We start from the raw sequence: 23,786 nt of genomic DNA, 5'->3' as shown, positions 1-23,786 counted from the left end.
GCTTATGTTACTGGAAGAAAGAGGAGTCTTCTTGAATATCAGACAGCTTAATGACTGCAGTTATTTATCCACTACTATAACCAGTAGTTGCAGGAAGTCCATGGTTCATTTTCCTGAGCTTAAATTGATAATTAAAAGGAGGAAAGTTTGCACTTTCTTGCAAACTCTTGTCCCTTTTCTTCTCCTTACTCCTCTCCCCCGCTACCGTCTGCTTTACCAAATGAGAAGTCCATCTTGCATAAGAGTTATCTTCTAAAATGATGTATTAATTTTACTAATTTGGTTAATTATTTTGCTAACTGGTTAAAGTAGACACATAAGCTAAGGTTGAGTACACTTCTAAAATGGCAGACTCCACTGTCATTTAACTTTTAAGACCTGGTATTAATTTATTTCATTTTTGCCTTCAGATTTTCTGTAATATAAATTAGCAAATTATTGAAATTCAAATGACCACTGAGAATCAAAAACTAAACATTTTAAGGTACTACAGAAGGCAGGGTTCTAAAACTCTTTTAAGATTTAAAAACCAGAAAATCCCTGGCTCATACAGAAAATGAACAATGAAATATTCAGATCCTATAGAAATTCAGTTGAACAAAATAATGGTTTGGTGTTTTTTAATTTTCTGACACTTAAAAAGTTTCCTTGTTTTTTTTTTTTTTGTTTTTTTTTTTTTTTTTTAATAAAATGGGGCTTTACATTTTTTGGTAAAGTGAATTTCAGTCTTTGATCCTATTTTTTGCATATATCCACAATTTAGATTTCACTCAGCTAATTGTACTTTTGTTGGGGTTATGTACTTTTAGGAATCAATTTGTATGTAAAAACTTTCTGTAATGCTAATGAAATAGCTAGACTTAGTTGATAATTCAATCAAAAAGAGAGAACTGTACAAGGGACAAATTGCATAGGAAACAAGAGATGGAATCGGGCATATAAGTAGAGAGATTGTTAATGATCAAGAGACTGGCTATCTCAGCCTTTCAGATTGGATCAAGGAAAGAGGAAAAGAGGGTGTTTAAGTAATTTGAAGTATGAAATTGGAGAGGAGAGGCAGCTCTTGGTTAATATCATCTTTAAAAATTTTTTTTAATTTGGGGAATAAAGCAAGCATTTTCATAGTACAGCATAATAAAAAGGATGATTATATGTGAAAGTGCAAATCTACTATACACAGTTTGCTATATTTCAAATATACAAAATTATGTAAATTTTTTCCCTTTCTCCCTCTCCCAGTCAGTTTTTTACATTTATCTAGTATATATGTTTGTGCTGAGTGACTTGAACTCAACTCTGGGCTGTAAGAAAAACCTTACTATATTTTTACCTAACATAAGTTTCAGGTTCCTATTAGTCATTCTTGCAACCCTTCCTAGTCAGAAGATTCCATTTATTCAGTGGATCAATTCTCTCATTGTCCTAGTCAATCTCTCTATAATTGTATCAGTCCTATGTAATTTTTCTCTTACTTTATAAATCTTCACTAGAAAATTTGTCTACTAATGCAGAAAAGGTCAGTTTTCCTCCAAACTCTTTTAATATTTTGCTTTGTTTTGTTCTTGGTAATACTAGGGATGTGTTCCGTCTTTGTGTAACTTATTTTCACCACCCAATTTCTTTCTTTGCCTCTGCCAGAACATATTTGGAAATTCATTTTGATGGGAATTTTACTTTACATAAAGAAGCTTCCCTCCCTTCCTGTTTTCTACCCTTACTTGGTGTTAAACCACATGAAGATTCAAATTTCATATTTATTTATGTTAAATATTGAATTTTTACTGTGTTAATCATTCTTAGCTAAATATTTATAATTAGACAAAAGTTGAAAAGTATTTATAGTTTTTTTTCATGTAATTATTGTAGTTTCAATTTTTTTGTTCCAAAATATTTTATTGTGGCATCTGCTATCTCTTAGGTACAAATGTGACAAATTTTGAATTGCTTTTCTTATGAGTTCTTATACGAATGTTTATTCTTGCTCACATTTCTGCCTACATTTCCAGAATTTGGGATGTAGAGTGTGTCTTGGAACACAGTGGAGTAAATTGAGAATTATATGCAGCTAATCCTGAACAAGGTTTCTTGTGTTTGGTAAACAATGGAGCAAAAATATTTATTTTTACTTTTCTAATGAGTTAAATGTTCACAAAAGTTCTATAAAATTTTCTTCTGACATTTATTTTATGTAACATTCTCTTTACAGCATAAACAAGTGTAAAAATTATTATGAAGTACTAGGAGTTACAAAAGATGCCGGTGATGAAGATTTGAAGAAAGCTTACAGAAAACTTGCTTTGAAGTTTCATCCAGATAAAAACCATGCACCTGGAGCAACAGATGCTTTTAAAAGTAAAGTAAACTTTTAAAAACATTGTACATTAACATTGTACTATAAGTATAGTAACAGTAGTGAATTAATAACTAGTTCAATTAATTCATTTCAGAATTCTTCTGAATAGCATTTTGTTTTTAGAAACATTCATTAAAATGTTTGTATCAAGTTCTTTAGAAAAGAATAAACTCAACAGAAATATAACTTGGTATTTGACAAAGACATTGTGTTCACTTTGACATAAATCTAAGTAAATTGGTTAGGCTAAATACCTAAGTATATTTTTAGGCCAATCAAACCTACTAAACATAAATATTTAAGTGAATGATTATACATAAACTGTTGTCAGGCTGCTATCTGGTTCTGTGATGATAAAAAGGCAAGATAAGCAGTTTGACATATAAAAATATATTTTATTAGCTATTCTATTACTATGGTGTTTATTTACCTACTCATCAATTTATCTGTTACCTCCAGCTCATTTTTTTATTTGATATTTTTAAATTTTTGTCTTAACCGAAGTTGTTTTTTCCTCTCATTTTTATTGGCTACTATTTTCATTCAAGTTTCATAGTTTCCTTTTTCTTCCTTTTTTTTTTTTTTTTTTTTGATATGTTTGTATTTCAATGAGTAATAAATTAATGTGCCATAAGATTGCATTTACAGTTTCATGCCTCAACACAGTTTGGTTCTAATAAGCTCCTCTTTATAAGAGCTTAATTAGGTTTCTGATCATCATTCACTGGGGACTGGGCAAGTTTTAAGCATTATTTGGTATTTACTGTTACATTGTTGGTTTTTTGGAACTATACAAACTGACCTGCGTCACTGTAAATTATTCTAAAGAGGTGTTAGTCCTGGGGAATGACTACTATCTATATGTGCTTTTAAAAATGTTTCCAAAAAAGAGTTTTATTTCTTGGAAGTTTTTGGTAAGATTAAGTATATTTAGAGTTTATAAACATACATTGATAATATTTGGCTCCTGAAGTGGCACTAGTGATATAAATATATTACAGTTTCAGACATTTTGGCCAGGTTTCTTTTCCTTTAAGTTAAAGAAATCGATTTTATGTAGAAAAAAATTTTATGTAGAAAAAAAGTTTTATTCAAAAACAACCAAATTTTAGTTGACATTTCAGTTCAATTAAATTAGAATTAAAAAGCTGATCAGAGTAGCTTAATTCATAACAATTTAATTACTGATACCTTTTATTAATGAAATTTTCTTTTAAATGTATGATTTCTGGTTCAATATATAATTTTAAAAAAATTATTACTGAAGGCTATCCATTTCACATAATAAAATTATTTTTTATTTTTCATAAACATAAAATGTTCATCAAATAAAAGCTAGTTCATAATGGTGCATCAAATGTAGCCTTGAAAATTTTATGATTTTTATTCTTTTTTCTGTTTGAGAATTCCCCAAGTGTGAAAAGTTAAAAATCTCTGACAGCTGTGTTTTAAAAAAAATTGTTTGGAAACAATTGTAGTAGAAGTTTGGGTTCTTTTAAGAAAAATTAATATTAAAATCACTATTTAAGGAAATAAGTTGAATTTTCCTTCAATTTTTTCAGTGAATGTTAGCAAAACATTATCCAAATAAGTAATGTAAATGCTTGTGTAACAATTGTAATTTATTGTCATCTAAAATTTTTAAAAAAAGTTTTAATAAGTTCATCTATTGCAGATGTAATTTTGTTCAGAAGATTTATCTCTCCAAAAATCAGAACCCAAAGAAGTAATATGTTAAGTCATAAGGGTTTTATGTTATCTATATAGTGTGATTACTTTGTGATGTTTAGTTAAATCTATTAGCTTTCAAAGAATAGTATTTAATAGAATCATACAGGTAAATGAAACTCTAGAGATAATTTAATCTAAACTCCTCATTTGACAGATAAGGAAACTGAAATTAAACAAAATATCCCCAAAGTCACCAGCACTTAAGTCTTTTGACAACTAGGACAGGGTTTCTTTAATTACATAGCACTAAGGAGTAAGGAGATATGGACAAAATAATTTCTCCAGATTTCTTATAACTCTGATAGTGAATATAAATGTGCTTTGTTTTAGGTATATCTGTTCCTTAAAAGTTGTATATAAATTAAATTTTTATAAGTCAGATCATTTAAAATCATGAGTTTTCCTTGTGCATTTAAAGGAATTCTTTTAAAAGTTTTTTAAAAATTTTAAAGTGAATTCTTTTGTAAAGAAAATGATCACATACACACCCCATCCCCTCCCTAATTTTTTTCTTTTTGAAAATCCAGATTTTCTTATAATGGGTTTGCCTAAATCAAGTTGCACCTATAAACAGGGATGTTGTTCTACACAAGACATTGGCAGCTTATGGCAGGTGACAGAGGAGATAATGGCATCTGGGGCAATTGTTGCCATCAGGGTCCTAGGCAAAATTACAAAGTAGGTGAAGTTTGTTTTCCCTGCCTTCCCATCTCCTTTTGTACAACCTTTTCTCACCACTTTCTCGCATTCTGTTCTTCACCCTCCCTTCTTCAACTGCTTATATATAAAGTCTTCTTCTTGATCTTTTTATTTATATTTCCACTTTTACATCCAATTTAAGCCTGCATCCCTCCAAGTTCACTGTGCTCTAGAATTATTTCTCTCCTGCATCTTCACCCTCCACCCACCCATACACACACACACACACACACACACGCCCTAAAGAAATTGAAATTTGCTCAGAATAGTCTCTCTCAGCTTTGTGTTCAGAGGAAGACCTTTGGATTGGATTTGCACTAAGGAACAAATGGAGAATAAATTTAATACTTAAAATATATTTTAAAGTATGTGGTTTTTTTAATACTTAAGATAAGTTTAGTAAATCAAATTAATGCCCATTTGGTGGAATTTGGAGGAATGATAGAATGGAGATATGTTTCATCTACGGGACTTCCTGGATCTGGATCTCTGCCTCTTCCTGACCATATTGCTTCATTCACCTTGAGGCACAATGTTTAGTGGAAAGAGCTCTGGATATGGAATCAAAGGATATTAGTTCAAATCATTATTCTAATATTTACTGTCTGTTTGACTTCGGACAAGTAACTTCCTCCTAGACCTCTTTGTTGTCAGTTGAAAAATGAGAGAGTTGGACAAGAGTCCTTTATAGCTCTAAATCTCTTGTCATTTAAGGCTCTTCACAATTAAACCCAAACCAATGTCTGCAAATGTTAATATCATTTCATTCTGGTGGGTTTTTTTTTCTAAGAATGAAAATTTTTTAACTCATTTTAATGCAGAAATAAAATCTGAAAAGCAAGTATGTTATAATAAGTAGTAGGTCTGGAAGACGTGGTTTCAAATACCACCTACTAGCTATGTCATCCTAGGCAAATCAATTCCTTCTCACTGGGTGATTAAACAAATCTTAAATGGAAAAGGCGGTACTAATCCGCATTGAGAATGGGAGTTTCCTCATTAGTGAGTTCCTTCTTATAATGAAATCATAAGACTAGATCAAATTTAAAAAAAAAAAAATTTTTTTAACCCACCAAAAAACATTTTTCTATGTCTCTTTTTTCTGAATAAATTTTTTTTATGTTATAAATAGAAAAAACTGTGTACACATGACTCCATTCACAAATAAGGATTGAATCTTGACCCCCCCCCTTTTTTTTTTTTTTTTTAAATAACCCAGGATTTTTAACCAAGTAGCCAAGATGGGAAAAATTAGGGGGGGGGGGAGGCAATTATTACAGTGAAAAATACACTAGTTCTAGAACCAGACAATCTGGTTCTAAATTACACTTGGGATGTTTACTATATGGATGACACCAATTGGGCCACTTACCTTCTCTGGGCCTTAGTATTCTCTCCCATAAAATAAGAGTGGTGGATTAAATAGCCTTTGACATCCTTTCCAACTCTACCTCTATGATCCTCTGGTGAATGCTTGCCTATGCCCAGTCTAAAAATAATCTTCCTTTGAATTGGTCCCTTGCACATTGCTCTGTACATAGTAAGCATTCATTAGTTGGTGTTCAATAAATGAATCTAAGATGCCAGTTTTAACTTCGATTATATCCTTATCTTCCTCCCAAGCCAAAGTCCCCCATTAAATTACTTTCCCTTTTTGTTTTCACTTCCCACATCTCATAACCCAACTCAGATTGTATTTCATTTATGAAGCTGTCTAATCAGCCTCAAATATGTCTGTCTCCTTCATTTGACTTTTTCAAATACTTATTATCTTCAGTTGATACTTAGTTGTATACCGCTTTATACCATTTCTTAAATAGTTGTCAAATATTTTTGTTATTTAACTTTTCATCTGTGTATGCCTTATCTCTCCAACTAGAGTAGTGTACTAAAAATTGCTGTGCATAAAATAGACATTCAGATCTTTGTTGAATGAAACAATATCTAACCTTTCCTGTTCCTAGAACTGTAATCCAGAAATTCTTTCAAGATGTATCTTGACTAGAGGAACTTTTCATTTTAAAGGCCTCTAACCATTTTTTGGTGTGCTTGAAAAATAGCTGGACTTGTTGAGAGTACAAAAACAGAATTAAGTATATGCCTTAGATTAACTTATTGATCAGTTAATATGGCAGTAGACTAGAGCAGAATCTTGTTTGTGAGTGTTTTAGCATCTGAATATTCTTCAGTGAATGTATCATTTAGTACAGAAGATTTATTTGAAGTTTAATTCAATTTAGTAAGTTTTTGAATGTCTGTGTGCTTAGTGTTTAGGGGAAGAAAACAAAAGGAATGGAAGAATTGTCCCTGCTCTCTAAGGAACTTTCAGTCTACTTGGAAAGTGGACTTGTATGAAACTGTGAAAGAACAACAGAAAGAAAGAAACTTGCTAAAATGTGTACCACAGAGAAGCCAAGTGGGAAATTTAAGAAGAGGAAATCATTGTGGTTCATAGTTCTTAAGGAAGATTTTATAGAATTTGTAAAATTTCACTATGTCTTGAAAAATAGTTGGGTAGAGAGGAATCAAAGAAAGTATGTAATTAGGGGATGATATATCACATGAGAAAAGACTTGGAGAGATGACTCCAACCTGATTGAGCAAGTAAAATGAGGCAATGTCAAAAAGGACTTTAAATGAAACTAGTGAAGCATGGATTAGTTTTAGTAGCTGTAGGAAGCAATAAGTTCTTGAATCAGGGGATAATTTGAAATTTGTAAACAGTACTGCCTGTCAGATAAATGAATTTTCTAAGAAACACATACTTTTAGTGTGATGGTAATATTCCAGGTATTTTGTAAAATTCCATAATAAAATATTTCAAGAACAAGTATTTCTTTTTTAAAATATTTAAGTGAAAATTCTAGTAAGATTGAGGCCATTATATCAGCAATTAAAGAAGAAAGCAGCACTATGGAGTTACAGAGCAATAATTTCAATGCATAAGAATCAAATCAAATTGAAGTCTTGATGTGGGGCTTTGTTTTATCCTAAAACTAATATAATGTCTTCATGAGAGATCTGGCAGTAGATTTTAGTCCTTAGATAAAATAGCATTAATAGAGATTAATAGGTAGTTCAGAACAAACCAAAAGTTCTTTTGTGAGTCAGTTGTTTGGAATTAAGACTACTTTACCTTGTAGTGTTGCTTAATAGTAGAATGATGGTTAGTTTCCCAGGTAAGTCCAAAAAAGCCTATTTGACTCACTGTATCCAGAATGAACGATTTCTCCCCTTCTCCCCCCATGGGAAAACGCATGTAAGCCAGAACTTAGCCACCAAACATTTTTCTAAATTGTAAAGCAGAAAACACCCCTTTGCCCAAGAAACATAGGTCAATTATTTTACCTTTTATTCTGAATTGAGAAGGGATGTCAGTGGTCAGCTGACTCCATGGGGAGGATGGAGGTAAAGGCAGGTATGGCCTTTCATCATTACCCATCAGAGATAGCCTATATTTCACAAAAATATTTAAAATGCCAGTTTAATGTTTAAAGATATAACTTCTCCTTTCATCTGGAAAACAGTGCTATGTAGAATGTGCACACTAATTGACTCTGAACTTTTTATTGTAATTTTTCTTCCCATTCATCTTTACAAATATTAAAAGAGAGATCATTACCTACTGAAATTGAGCTGAAACTAAACTGAGATTAAAATTGAACTTCCTTTTAAAATTATACCATTATGAACAAAGATTGCCCAGAGTGAGAAGTACACTAATATATGGAAAGTACTTTGGAAACCTTAAGCATTGCATAAATTGTTAGTTGTATTAACAATACAATTAGTGCTGCATCCTGTTTCAATGAAGAAATTAAACCTGGGTTTAAAACCTTAATACCATTTGGAACCCCAAGGAAATGAGTCTTTCTGAATAGCTGAAAAATCCTAATACTTTTAATCATTCATGATAAAAATATTCCTAAAATAATTTTACATACTTCCTACTCTTTCTGGAGGACATATTGAATATGGTACAGCCTTTTCTTATTGATTCAGAATATCACTTGATAAACTGTGGATAGGTATGGGTGGCTCATTTCATTGTGAATCAAGTGTATGTATTTTTGTGCATGAATTTTACAACCATCTACATGACTGCTCAGAGGTCTTTTTTTCCTTTTCTGTTTCTCATGTTCAAGATAAGATGGATTTTGGAAAGTGAGTTCTAGGTAAAGTGAGATTTTTATATATATATATATATATATATATATATATATATATATATATATATATATATATGATAAAAAAAAAATGTCAGTTGTATAACATATAGAGTGCAGAACTTGGAGTCAAATCTTGCCTAAGATGCTTTCTACTTGTATAATCCTGGGAAAGTTACTCAACTTTCTCATCCTGTTTTCTCATCTTTAGAATGGGGGATATGTTAGCATTGCCTCCCACAGGATTATTGTGAGGATCCAATAAGATAACATATTTAAAGCTCAAAATTGCTGTATACATTTAAAAAGTCAAAACAATTTTTCCAAATGTTTTTAAATTCTGACACTAAAATTTTAAACAATATAAATATATATTAGGGACAGCTAAATAACTCAGTAAATAGAGTACAGACTCTGAAATGAGGAAGCCCTGAGTTCAGATCCAGCCTCAGGCACTGTAACCCTGGGCAGATCACTTCATTCTGTTTACTTTTATCCATTGAAGAAGGGAATAAGAATCCATTCCCAGAAAACTCCATCAATAGTGTGGTCCATGGGGTCACAAAAAAGTCAGCTATGACTCAGCAGCAACAAAATTATTTTAGAGAATATGCCCACTTTAGGACATCTTAGTGAGTCTGATAAAGCCTAGTTAATGCTGTACATTTTTTTTTCCTGTTCCCATTTCCAAGTGAGGCAGGCAAATTCTTTAACCTAAACCTTTATTCTCAGCCTACTCTTTATTCCTTTGGAAGATTAAGGGAGAAATAATAGTAGTTGACACTGAGTCATGTATCCTGAAGAGTGATAGAGCCTCTACAATTGCCTATTTTCCTAATTGGATAACTCAGCCTTAAGAAGATGAACTTTATGAATCCAGTTAAAACCATGTTCTCCAACAGTGTAATCACAAAGCTGGGGGATAGAACTCACAACAATTTTAATTGTGGCTTTATTTCAGAATAATTCTGTAGTCATTTATTTGCAGATGGGAATATTGTAGAGATAAAGTTTTAAAATTGAACAGTTCGCAAAATTGAGTTTGTTGAAGCAAATTACTTTAATTGTTCACTTAAAGAATTTTCTTGGTTAACATTTTATCTTGTTAAGTGCTGCTTAACACATCAGAGGAGGGTAGCATTTAAAGCCTGAAGCAAACTAATTTCAATTTCCAGTGACAGCAGTAGTGTTTAAATATGAAAATAAATGTAATGATAGTAGGGTTGGACTTAGTTAAATCCATTCCCCAAAAGTAGCTTTTAGTGTGGAAGGCTAGGACTATGAGGACTGTGGTCTAGGACCTACTGGTACCTGGTGTTACTTCTGGAAAGCACTTAGCTTCTTCAGTATTAAAAGAAAAAACTTATACATGGTCATAGATTTGTCAGGGTATTATATGGATGGTTCAAACAGACTTTGTAGCTTACTGTATTTTCCTTATAACACTACTGTTACTTGCTCATGCTATTCCACCCTTTATTCCCAAAAGACCTTCTTATAACAAGAAAAAATCAAACAAAGCAAACTTAAAAATATACAACTGTGTTTGTGTTTCTTTATTGAAAGGAAGTTTGTGTCATCATCAAGTCTCTGTAACCAAGATTTGACGTGTATAATTTAAATTCTGGTGTTTGGGGTGGTGTGTGCATTTATATTATTTAATGATAGTACAATTATTATAGTCATATTATCTTTTATTCCATTTGTTTTGCTTTCTTTGCCTTACTTCAGGTCTTCCTAAATTTCTCTGACTTCCTTATTCATCATTTCTTACAGAATAACAGTGTTATAGTTTATGTTTCACTTGTATCTCACAATTTTATCCAGCCATTCTTAACAAGTTACATCTACTTAGTTACAATGGGTTGCTTATTTTAAGTACTAATCAACAAAAGAATTTCAGTACTAGAATAGAATTTGGATAACTCAATGAGATTTATTAAGAGGAGGAATGAACATATCTTTCCTTCCTGATTGAAAATTTATCACCCATGTGATGTTATTTAATCCTCCTGAGCCTTAAATAAGAGGGAAAAACCTCTTCTAGCTCTAAAAACTTTGTGATTATTCATTTATTAGTTTATCAACACATTAAATAAGGTTATATTATATTCTATTTTGAACAAACTTTGTAGCTGAATAGAAAATTCTACTAACAGATTCCATTAATTTTAGATCTTGAAAGCAATATAGTTTTATTTAGAAGTATGTTTCTGAATAATATATGTCTAAGGAAATGGCTCATTCATTAAAAACAAGAATTTAATTGAGTTTTCCTATATGTCTAGCCACTGTGGAAGATGCAGATGGACTTTTACATCCACAAGAAGTAGCATTTACTTTTATTGGTATTAGAGAAGCATAACTTGTGAAAATTAGGCATATTATATACTTAGGTGGATTTGTGGTCTTATTAGTTTGGATGCTGCCCCTAATGGTGTAGAATATAATCTATCCATACTTTTTTATTCTTTTATGATCTCTACCCTGTCTTCCCACAATTCATTTGTTGAGGATCTACCTAATGTTCTGGAAAGCTTCCTTTTTATGTCTTTTTTAACATTATGAAATGTTTAAAGAATAGTCATTTACTGTTATGCAATAAATACTAAATTTGGGGTATAGACAAGATTAGCCTTTAAACTTGGTGTGTTTCTGCTTGAGAATGCAGATTGCAACAAGATGGAATTGTATATATTCTGGTAATTTTTTCCTGACATTGATGAAAAGTAGTGGATAAACATTTAAGTCAGTGAAAAATAAAATAGATCCTTTAGGCATACTGAGCAGAGAAGTATAATAGGAAATTTCAGAAAGTTGAGATAACCTGTTTAGCTAGAAAAGAACTACTTTTCTTTTTTTTTTTTTTTTTTAATTGTAGTAACTTTTTATTGACAGAACCCATGCCAGGGTAATTTTTTACAACATTATCCCTTGCACTCACTTCTGTTCCGATTCTTCCCTTCCCTTCCTCTCTCCCCGCCTCCCCTAGATGGCAAGCAGTCCTATATATGTTGAATATGTCCTAGTATATCCTAGATACAATGTATGTGTGCAGATCCAAACAGTTTTCTTGTTGCACAGGGAGAATTGGATTCAGAAGGTAAAAATAACCCGGGAAGAAAAACAAAAATGCAAACAGTTTACATTCATTTCCCAGTGTTTTTTCTTTGGGTGTAGCTGCTTCTATCCATCATTGATCAATTGAAACTGAATTAGGTCTCTTTGTCAAAGAAATCCACTTCCATCAGATTACATCTTCATACAGTATCATTGTTGAAGTATATAATGATCTCTTGGTTCTGCTCATTTCACTTAGCATCAGTTCACGTAATTCTCTCCAAACCTCTCTGTATTCATCCTACTGGTCATTTCTTACAGAACAATAATATTCCATAACATTCATATACCACAATTTACCCAACCATTCTCCAATTGATGGGCATCCACTCAGTTTCCAGCTTCTAGCCACTACAAACAGGGCTCCCACAAATATTTTGGCACATACTGGTCCCTTTCCCTTCTTTAGTATCTCCTTGGGGTATAAGGCCAGTAGAAACACTGCTGGATCAAAGGGTATGCACAGTTTGATAACTTTTTGGGCATAATTCCAGATTGCTCTCCAGAATGGTTGGATTCGTTCACAACTCCACCAACAATGTATCAGTGTCCCAGTTTTCCCGCATCCCCTCCAACAATCATCACTATTTTTTCCTGTCATCTTAGCCAATCTGACAGGTGTGTAGTGGTATCTCAGAGTTGTCTTAATTTGCATTTCTCTGATTAATAATGATTTGGAACACTCTTTCATATGAGTGGTAATAATCTGAAAGTTGTCTATTCATATCCTTTGACCATTTATCAATTGGAGAATGGCTTGGTTTCTTATAAATTAGAATCAGTTCTCTATATATTTTGGAAATGAGGCCTTTATCAGAACCTTTAACTGTGAAGATGTTTTCCCAGTTTGTTGCTTCCCTTCTAATCTTGTTTACATTAGTTTTGTTTGTACAGAAGCTTTTTAATTTGATATAATCAAAATTTTCTATTTTGTGAACAATAATGGTTTCTAGTTCATCTTTAGTCACAAGTTTCTTTCTCCTCCACAAGTCTGAGAGATAAACTATCCTATATTCCTCCAATTTGTTTATAATCTCGTTCTTTATGTCTAAATCATGGACCCATTTTGATCTTATCTTGGTATACGGTGTTAAGTGTGGGTCCATGCCTAATTTTTGTCATACTAATTTCCAGTTATCCCAACAGTTTTTGTCAAATAATGAATTCTTATCCCAAAAGTTAGGATCTTTGGGTTTGTCAAGCACTAAATTGCTGTAGTTGACTATTCTGTCTTGTGAACCTAACCTGTTCCACTGATCAACTAATCTATTCTTAGCCAATACCAAATGGTTTTGGTGACTGCTGCTCTATAATATAGTTTTAGATTAGGTACAGCTAGGCCACCTTCATTTGATTTTTTTTTTCATTAATTCTTTTGAGATTCTTGACCTTTTATTATTCCATATGAATTTTGTTGTTATTTTTTCTAGAGCATTAAAATATTTTCTTGGAAGTCTGATTGGTATAGCACTAAATAAATAGATTAGTTTAGAGAGTATTGTCATCTTTATTATATTCGCTCGACCTATCCAGGAGCACTTAATATTTTTCCAATTGTTTAAGTCTGACTTTATTTGTATGGAAAGTTTTTTTGTAATTTTGCTCATATAATTCCTGACTTTCCTTTGGTAGATAGATTCCCAAATATTTTATGCTGTCGACAGTTATTCTGAATGGAATTTCTCTCTGTATCTCTTGCTGTTGGATTTTATTGGTGATGTATAAAAATGCTGAGGATTTATGGGGATTTATTTTATAACCTGCAACTTTGCTAAAGTTATGGATTATTTCTAATAGCTTTTTAGTAGAATCTCTGGGGTTCTCTAAGTACACCATCATATCATCTGCAAAGAGTGATAGTTTGGTTTCCTCACTGCCTATTCTGATTCCTTTAATCTCTTTCTCGACTCTTATTGCTGAGGCTAGTGTTTCTAATACAATATTGAATAATAATGGTGACAGTGGGCAACCTTGCTGAAAAGAACTACTTTTCAAATTGAAAGTCATATTCATTCAGACTAAGAAAAGGGTCTTAGAACAAAGGAGACTTTTAAGCTAAGCCCTGATGATTCGAATCACAAAGGAAGAAGGGCTGGTATGGGTAGGAAAGTAACATAGGCTAGGTTAATAATGAAAGTCTGTATTTCATGTTTTGAGAAGCTGGAATAGGAAATTAATGTTGTGGAGTAACTCAAGATTATTACCTATATAATTGTAGAAATAATGTAATTTTGTCTTTGAAGGATAATCATTTTTACTGTCTTCTTGATCACTAGTAATTCTTTATTTAAATTAGATATATGTAGCTTAATGTATCTGTTATAATGTGGTTTGCTTTTATTCACTAAATATTTCAGAGATTGGAAATGCCTATGCTGTTTTAAGCAATCCTGAAAAAAGAAAGCAGTATGACCTCACAGGGAATGAAGACCAAGCATGTAATCACCAAAACAATGGTAGATTTAATTTCCATAGAGGCTGTGAAGCTGATATAACTCCAGAAGATTTGTTTAATATATTCTTTGGTGGTGGATTTCCATCAGGTACTGTAATAATCATTCATATACAGCTTATTTATTGAAGTTTGAGATTTTCAGTTAAGCCTTTTGAATGGTTTGCTTATCACTCCCATATTTGTTAAAAATGTCAGAGTTGTGAGCAAGTCCAAGAGATAATTTCTTTCTCTTGTCAAGAGCAGTGAATCATGACTCTTGTCTGCAAAAAAAGCTATATGAAAGAAAATGACAGGAAATTAGATAATAAGTAATATCTTAAGGATATATATAGATGGTTGGATCTCTGAGGGCTAATAAGTAAGATCTAGAAAAGCACTTTGCAGACCTTCAAGCTTTGAACAAATGTGAACTACTGTTACTGCTAGAAGACAAAAATGCCTTGGATATAAGCTTTGACTGTACAGGAATTATTTCATTTGCGCAGATTTCCTAGTCATATAACAAAAATATTATTAATGGTAATTTGTTAGTGAAAAGTTAGGACCATGTATTTATCTAAACAGAGTTTTATTTCATTCAAGTATATAAAGTAACTGAAATGAAGCTATTAAATTGATACCTAATAGAAGTAACAAACAACAATAAGATAAATATAATTAACATATGGCAAGGCTTTGTGATTTAGTAGATAAGAAAACTAGTCTCCAAGTCAGGAAGGCCTACTTGGTTTCCAGTTCTGTCAATTGACACAGTTGGCATGAATGACCCAAGGCAAATTGCTGAATCTGGTAATGCCCCAAACAGCTCTTGTAGACTGCAGGATGCAGAACAACTGCTGAACCACATTGGGAAAGGAAGCTTCCTTACTGAAACTTTGCTTTTGCCAGTGAATTAAAGAGGGTGTGTGTGTGTATGTGTGTATTCACTAATTGGACAGCCTTGCCAATTAATTAATGGCATTGCCAATAATTAATCTAATAGATAAGATCTTAAAAAAAAAAAAACTTGTCTATTCAGCAAAAAGATTAACAAATATTTATTAAATGTTTGCTATATGCAAAAAAAGTGTACTAGATATTGGAAACACACAGGCCCTACTATGAACTCAGGTTCTAATGAGAAAGGAGGATAGACATATAAATAACTAAGAAACAAAATAGAATGAGAAGTGTACACAGATAAGATACAAATTACAGTGAAAAAAATTGAGAGTGAAGTGGACCCTGGACCAAGTTATTGAAGGTTTCATGAAGAAATTGACTTCTCCAGTTTTGAGGAACAAAGACACAGGAAAAGAAAAAAAATGATAATGAGTAATGGAATGTAGTCTAGGTTAGCTGCAATATAAATTTGGAAAAATAGGTTGGAGCTAGATTTTATAAACTATTACATATCTAAGTCAGTCCTTTAATACTTTATACCAAACAGTAGAAAGCAGTTGAAGTTTTTTGAGGAGAGAAGTGAAAAAACATTGTAGTGTTTTAGAAAGATGACAAGCTTTGTTGTAGAGGATATGATACTCAAGGAGGAAGATCAATTAAAAGGTTAATTTATTGCAGCAGCCTGGATAAACAAAGATGAAGGACTCAAACTAAATGATTGAGTAATTAGAATCAAAAGATATTTCAGGGATAGTCTGGACTATTTTAAAATGAGTAGATTCCTGATTAATGAGATAAAAAATCTTAATCTCCTGTCCTTTTTTTTTTTTTTTTAATGATACTGATAATGATTTTGGTTATACAGCTTTAAAAAAATAAGCTTTATTTTTAACCTTTAAAGCAAAGATATTATATAAATGCAAAATAATAACTAAATTTGTTATTTAAATTGTAAAGTTATCAGAATAATATTTCTTGAATTAATTAAATCATTTTAGTTATTGAATAATGGGAAAAATCAATTGTATCATTAATAAGGAGGATAATTACCTTTTGGATCAAAGATAATGAACTTGGTTTGGGGGAAAAATGGATATCATAGTAAATCATTAATTTTTTATGAAAGGATGACCATGGGAATGAGATCTAGAAGTATCTACAGGTCTTTATAAAATCCTTATACAAGATGGTAAGCTTGGAAACTTGAGTAACTTAAAATGTAGCTGTCATACATTTTGTAATCTTTATGATAATGATTTAGAAATTTTCTTTTTGTAGCTGATACAAACTTCAGTTCTGCTAGCCATAGAACACAGTTTATCAATCTTATCCATAGAGTAACCATTTTTCTTTGGTACACGGTCTGAACTAATACATTGCAATTCATTTTGTAATGAAGCTGTCTTAAATTTTACTGCTAAATACCATATATTTATTATTTCTGTCACACCTAAAAACCAAATTATTTAAATTTAAAAGTACCATAAAACTTTTAAAAGAATCTTTATAATCAATAGATGTGGTTGCTTTTAAAAAAAAAAAGAAAAGAAAAGAAAAACTTGCATGTTTGATCTGAAGATAATTGTAAACAATAATAATCCTGGATTTGGCTTAATTTTCTTTTTCTAAGTATTTTGGTCACAAGTGCTATTTTGGGCTTAATTTTGCTTTTAACTCTTCAGGTAGTGTACATTCATTTTCAAATGGACGGGCTGGATATAGTCATCACCACCAACATCGGCATAGTGGACATGAGAGAGAAGAAGAAAGAGGCGATGTATGTTTGGGATATAATTGCTTGTATTTGCCTTGTTTCCAGAAATTAACTTAAGTGGTATGATTCATAGAGAGGGTTATATAAAAATAAATTTATAAGCAAAATTTATAATGAAACTGTTTAGATCATCCACAAATAAGAAAGCATATCTGCATTTACATCTGATTATTTCTCCTTCCACCATCAAAGGATTTTTCTACTCCTTATATTTTAGAAGGACAGCCTAACATCTGTATTCCTTGCCTCAAATTCTTTCCCATAGTCCTGCAGGTCCTAGGTAGTATAGGAACACCTTTTAAAGTCATTTAGTATTTAACTTTACTTCAAAATAGTGTGAGGAACTCTTGGGAGTATAAAGTTTCTATTTTATAAAATGATAAAGTTAATTTGTAAGTATAAAACTTCATTGTTTATTAAAATGTAATATAACATGAATGATCTTGTTTTTACAGGTTCAACCTATTTCCAAAATTATGCAGCTATTGTAAATCTTTTCCTTGGGGAAAACTCATTCTTTCCTTGCTCTAGACTTCAGACCCAGCTCCTCAGTTTTAGGTCAGGGGCCTCCTCTATAATACCTGAATCTTGATTTTGGATTCTATCCAGCACTTAACAAGTCTCTCCTTAGGGCTTTTCTGTGTGGGGAAAAAACCATCCTGACATTGCTCTTTACTAGGAAGCTTTTTTTCTTAACTGCTCTGTCTGGATAGTTGCCACCTTTTAAAAAAAAAAAAACATTTAACATAAATCGAATCATTCTTTTTTCCCTTCATTCTTTCTCTTAAAAAGTTCATTTCATTTTTATTTTAGCCCATCCATAGGCAGGTTCTCTGGTCAAACACATAAAAGTTTATATCATATTTAGATACCTATCACCCACTCTCTGGCTTATGGAGAAAACCTTCATTTAGATATTTTCAAATATCAATTTAAAAATATGCCTAAGGTAACTTCTTTTTTTCTGTGATGGAAATGAGGAATATAGGTTGCGAGTATTTTACCACAGTATTTGCTAGTCTTCCATAGCAGCAAATTTATATAAATATTTGTTCCCTGAATATCATCTCTTCATTTTTTTATGTATTTTAATTTTTTTTCATTGAACCAAATCTAGTTTGTACCACTTTAGAATTATGCATTTATCTAAAATCTTCATCGCAATCATTTACTAGAATTTTAGCCCAGGAAAGCGCTAACAAATAGGTATTCAGACCTACCACCTTTTCCTCAAATATTTGTTACTTATCTTTTCCTGGAAGACAAAACTTGACTGACTGGAAAATTGCTTAATATAATATATTTAGTAATATTAGTAATTATCAATTTATATATTTCCTAGAATTTGAAATTGATTTTCCACACACGCACATATGATCTCAGGTCATAATACTACCTGGCCTTCCTTATGCTTGCCTCCAGGGCTCCCAGGTATCCTGGGACACAATACCTCCAGTCTTCTCTTAGAGATTTTTTTGAGACTCCTGGAATACACCACGATCAGGCTATAGTGTTTCCCTCCTTTGGTTTATTTCTGGCTGACCCCAAGTCAAGTAACACTTTCTACAGTGAGTCTAGTCTATCACTGTCTTTACTTTGTATCAACTTTCTTTTTATGTTATGTGTACCTGTTTACGGATAAATTGTTTCTCCCATTAGCATGTAAACTTATTTCAGAGTTCAGGAGAGGGATTGAATTTTCTTTTTATCTCTAGATGAGCCTAGGGAGTAGGGGAGCAGAAGGCAGAGACAGAGAGGGAAACCATGAACCTTGGGGTCACCTGCCTCTCTCCACAGCCTTCTCCCTACTGATAATCTGCCAGGACTCACTACCCACTGGTTGGCCTATTTCTTTCTTATTTTTCCCTTTCCTGTGATTGTGAACCCCTGGGTGCCATCCACTCTTACCATTCTCACCTCCCTCAACCTACTTGCCTTGATTCCCATTACCAGTCTGCTGCTGTTCTCCCCTTTTTCTCTATGCCTTGTGGAACTCTAATTAAAACGTTTTCTTTCATTATAGGTCTCCTCTCTTTTTCCATCTTCTGGTACTCCCTGATTCCTCTCCTCCAGAAGATACTACATCACTGGCCTTCCTTCCCTGAACTAATAGTAGCTTCTTTCATACTCCATATCCTGACCTCTATTACCTTAGTGACTTCTAGGATATTCTTCCTCTTTTCTCAGTGAGTTTAGTTATTAATTAGCAATCATTTCTCCCCAACCAATATCTTTATACTGGGGAACTATATATATATACATGCATATATAATATGGGGAAATCTGTTTATGAATATCTTCCATAGTTTCTCAAATATCTAATTTTTAATTCTATTCTACTTGGATGATCTACCTACAAGCACTCTTTTCCATGTCAAAGAACACCGAAATTCCCCCATATGCTCATACTCTTTAATTCTTCTTTCTCTCCCTGTGCCATCTTACTTCTCATCCCCACTCTCTATCCCTCTAGTTTTCTATACTTTCCTAGTCTGTTGCCCCTGCTCAAGCTTTACTCTCCTCCCTTTCCAACCCTTTGATGAACAGTTTAACTCTGTATTATCCTTCACTGTCAAATCTCTCATATTCCCTTTTCTAATCATCATGTGTATCTTGCCAAATCCTATTTTAGATTACTCTCATTGTACATCTTTTGCTCCTCCTCATTTGCTGTTGAATGGTACTGATGGAAATCATGAAATTAGGTCAAATCTATTACAGATTTTTTCAGTTTATCACATCTCTCATATGTCCATCTCCTTTTCATTTTAATCTTTGAATCTGGTTCAAGATTATCACTTCTCTCCTAAATTACAGCAGTAGTTTACTACATTGTTTTCCTTTCTCAAGTCTTTCCTTATTCTAATCCATTCTTCATGCAGGTACCAAAGTGATTTTCTAAGACTCAGGTCTGATCATATTGCCTTCTTACCCAGTAAGCTCCAGTGATTCTCTTATTAGCTTTAGAATCAAATATAAATGCCTCTGTTTCTTTCAAACTGACCCATTTCTCCCTTATACATTATTTCTCTGTACATCCTTTCTTCCAGCCATGTCTCCCATCACTATGCCTTTATGTTGGTTGTCTCCATTCACCCTCCTTTTAGGATTTCTGGCTTTCTTCAAGACTGAGACCAGTTAGCAGCACCTTCTTTGGGAAGCCTTATCACTGTCTCTACTTTGTATCAACTTTCTTTTTATAGTATGTGTGCCTGTTTATGTATAAATTATTTCTCCCATTAGCGTGTAAATTTATTTTAGAGTTTTGAATTTTCTTTTTATCCCTAGATGTTAGCAGAGTGCCTGGCACATAGCAAGTGCTTAATAAATGCCTGCTGATGATTGATTAAATATGATTACATATTCCTTGCCTACTATTTTGTGAGGATTAGATTATATATAAAAGTGCTTTGGAAAACATCATACAAATGTGTAATAATGCTGTTTCTTTTAATATGATTCTCTCGATTGGCTAGTTAAGCTTCTTTGAATTAATTTTTACAAGTTTCATTCTAGGGACACTTACTTTTCTTCATAGTAAATTGCTTTCTTCCAGATCTGTTTTTCATTCAACTATTTTTACATAATGAGATTAAACATCACACTTTTTCCTTCTTATTCCTCCATACAAGACTATGCTTTTTCAAGGATTTATAAAGTAAAGTTTCCCAGGACTACCTTTCTGCAATTGCAATTTTGACCTTCAATAATTTTGATTTGCATTGATTGAAGGAATTTCTTTATTGGGAGTTAACTCGCACTTATAAAAATCAAAATTCTGGATCAAATCGATTTTTTAATTTAGGCTTAAGCTTACATTACCTCTTCTCTAGTATTTCATGTAAGACAGCTTAATGAGTTGGTTTTACAAGTCAGTTCACAGGCTTATTCAACCTTCCCTGCACCCTCCCATCTACTGTTTGTTTTCTTGTTTATGATTTCATTATAATATGTAACTTTTGACTCTGATTTGGTCAGATTCTCATTATTAAAAAAAAAGTCTACTTGGAAGATGATAACTTCTTGGTTATCTTTCAAAAAATCTTAATATGCATAGAAATCAGTCCTCATTTTTCTGCAAATAAATTAGGTTATTTTAGAAAGGGAATTGTTTACATTTTTTTAAAAAGTTTAACATTTATCAGCATCTATTTAAATTAATCTCTATTAATTGATAGACTAGATAGGAGGAATAGAAGAAAAATACTTTGTTAGAAGATGTTAGAAACCATGGCTAGTTTAATCAGAAGGGAACATAGATATAAGTCAATGATTAAATAATTAGATTTTCAGAAATTTGGCACAAATGTTTTCAGAACTTAAAGCTCTTGTCAGTTATGAGAGTGTAAAATACAGTCTTAATCTCATATGACCCAGGATTGCTATTGATCTATTTAATAGTGTTAATGACCCTCTAGGTTTTAATTTTTTATTATAATTCAGTTTCTGTACAGAAGCTAGATTATACAGGACAGCAAAGTATCTCCAAGAAAGTGCATTGGACTAAAGGTGTGAAGGTTCCAGGATTCTCCCACTAAGTACTATCTCTAAGCTTCATCTTAACTCCTATAAAGTGCATACAATATTAAGTATTTTCTGAAGATCTTTTCCATTGTGAGATTCTTTGGTTTTTGTATAACTTTTCATTTGAGAAGACATTTAGATTCTAATTTGGTTTTTTTTTTCTATTATATAGGGAGGTTTCTCTGTGTTTATACAGCTGATGCCCATTGTAGTGTTGATCCTTGTGTCCTTGTTAAGTCAATTGATGGTTTCTAATCCTCCTTACTCCTTATATCCCAGATCGTAAGTAGTTAATTATTTTATAATGAATTTATTTCCTTAGTAGTCTTTCTACTTCTTGAATTACCAGAATAATTTTAGTTTTTTCCTGGGTTTTATCAGATTAATAATTATAAAGTATGTTTTTATTTTCCTTTTCTAATTTAGTTTATTTAGTTGGATGAAATGAATAAGGAAAGAATGTTGTGATTAGACTTCATGGCCATTTAATATGGAAAGATGATATATTAATACTTTTGTATTCTCAAGGCAAAAAAAAAAGTATTCTTTTCTATAGATATAAGAAAATGAGGAAACAACTTAATTTTCCTGTATATGTTAGCAAATGTAACTATTTATAGAGTATAGAATAAAAAGAAGTTGATATTACTCTTTGTATGAAGCCCACTTTCTCATAAAATCTGAAATGAAATTTGAATTGTATTAATAATATATCTTTAAGGCAGTTTAACCCAGTACTCCAGTTTTTTTTTTTTGTTTGTTTGTTTGTTTTTGTTTTTTAGTTTTACTATTATTAACTTTTTTGATTAGGAAAATTGGTTCACATTTATTTTGCCTTCATTGAGTCAAAGATTTGTTTGTTAAAGATGTAGTGCATTTACATGGTTGCCATTAAATTTAATTGTTCTAAATAAAACCTATTGCTCTTTTAAGTAGGAATTCAAACATTGATATAGTTTTGTTTGCTTTTAAAATCTAAAATAAAACTGTATTAAAATTATTTCATTTTAGGGAATGATCAAAATATCTTTTTGAAAATTCAACATAATATAATTTTAAAATTAAGGTGAATTATCAATTTCATATTTTAATGTTCCTTTGGCAACTTGATTTTATAACTTAAAGTTCATAAAATTTTAATTTTGAATTTAGTTCATAAAAACTAATAAGTATTTGTCTATTTTGCAGTGGTTCAGGACAAACCATTAAAATGCAGACAGAAAATTTAGGTGTTGTTTATTATGTCAACAAGGATTTTAAAAATGAATATAAAGGAATGTTATTACAAAAGGTAGAAAAAAGTGTGGAAGAAGATTATGTGACTAATATTCGAAATAATTGCTGGAAAGAAAGACAACAAAGTAAGTTGAACAAATAATTAATGTTAGCAGATTTACAACAGAATTTCTAAACGCTATTTTACTTGTGATCTTCATTCATTTTCTCCACCAGTCTCCCCCCTCCTTCCATCTCCGTGTCTTTCTCTCTTTCTCTTTTATTCTCAGTTTGTGGCTCTCATTTTTTATTTTTGGTCAGCATCAGTGAAGTATTTGTGTAACTTCATGTAAAGCTTAGCTATTGACCAGATGTCAACAAGATATATGTTAATATGTAAATGGTCCACTTAGAAAGTTACATAAGTTGATGATGGCATATGTAAGTATTGTCATCTTTCTCTTAAAGATTGGTAGCTGCATTATTACTTATGTGCTCCTAAATACTCAACTATTTCCAATTAGCACTGAATAAGAAAATGGAATCAGCACTGCATTAGGAATCAGGAGCCTTGGGTTTGAGAATTGACTGAAGTTAATTATTTTATGACTGTAGGCGGGGTCTGTTAGTTTCCTCATTGGTAAAATGGAGATACTTCATATTTAAATGAATATTTGCTTGAGCTTATTTAGAGTATTTTGCAAATATCAAATCACTAAATAAAATTGGCAGTGCTTGGATCAGATCATTTCACTAGTTATGAGTCTTAATTTTTTTACTTGATAAATGAAGAGTTTCTGTATTCTATAGTTCTCTGAAATGATCCCCTTTTTTTTTTTTTTTTTTTTTTAAAGAATTGTTTTATAA

General features: G+C 31.7%; 1 protein-coding gene across 3 annotated transcripts in view; it reads left to right on the top strand.

The window, feature by feature from the left end:
- Positions 1–23,786, top strand: part of DNAJB14 (DnaJ heat shock protein family (Hsp40) member B14) — a 78,314-nt gene that overhangs the window by 49,637 nt on the left and 4,891 nt on the right. For 2 of the 3 annotated variants that reach the window (XM_003772940.4, XM_012552031.3), the window contains 5 exons: positions 2,207–2,352; positions 14,427–14,612; positions 17,089–17,183; positions 21,877–21,986; positions 22,893–23,065. In XM_003772940.4, the coding sequence (XP_003772988.2) occupies positions 2,207–2,352; positions 14,427–14,612; positions 17,089–17,183; positions 21,877–21,986; positions 22,893–23,065 (710 nt within the window). Of the gene's footprint in view, positions 1–2,206; positions 2,353–14,426; positions 14,613–17,088; positions 17,184–21,876; positions 21,987–22,892; positions 23,070–23,786 lie in introns of all 3 variants that reach the window. The other variant, XM_012552030.3, reaches the window with a different exon arrangement.

This window comes from Sarcophilus harrisii, chromosome 6 (assembly GCF_902635505.1).
Source record: "Sarcophilus harrisii chromosome 6, mSarHar1.11, whole genome shotgun sequence".
Taxonomy (NCBI): domain Eukaryota; kingdom Metazoa; phylum Chordata; class Mammalia; order Dasyuromorphia; family Dasyuridae; genus Sarcophilus; species Sarcophilus harrisii.
This window is presented reverse-complemented; position numbering and strand designations above follow the sequence as displayed.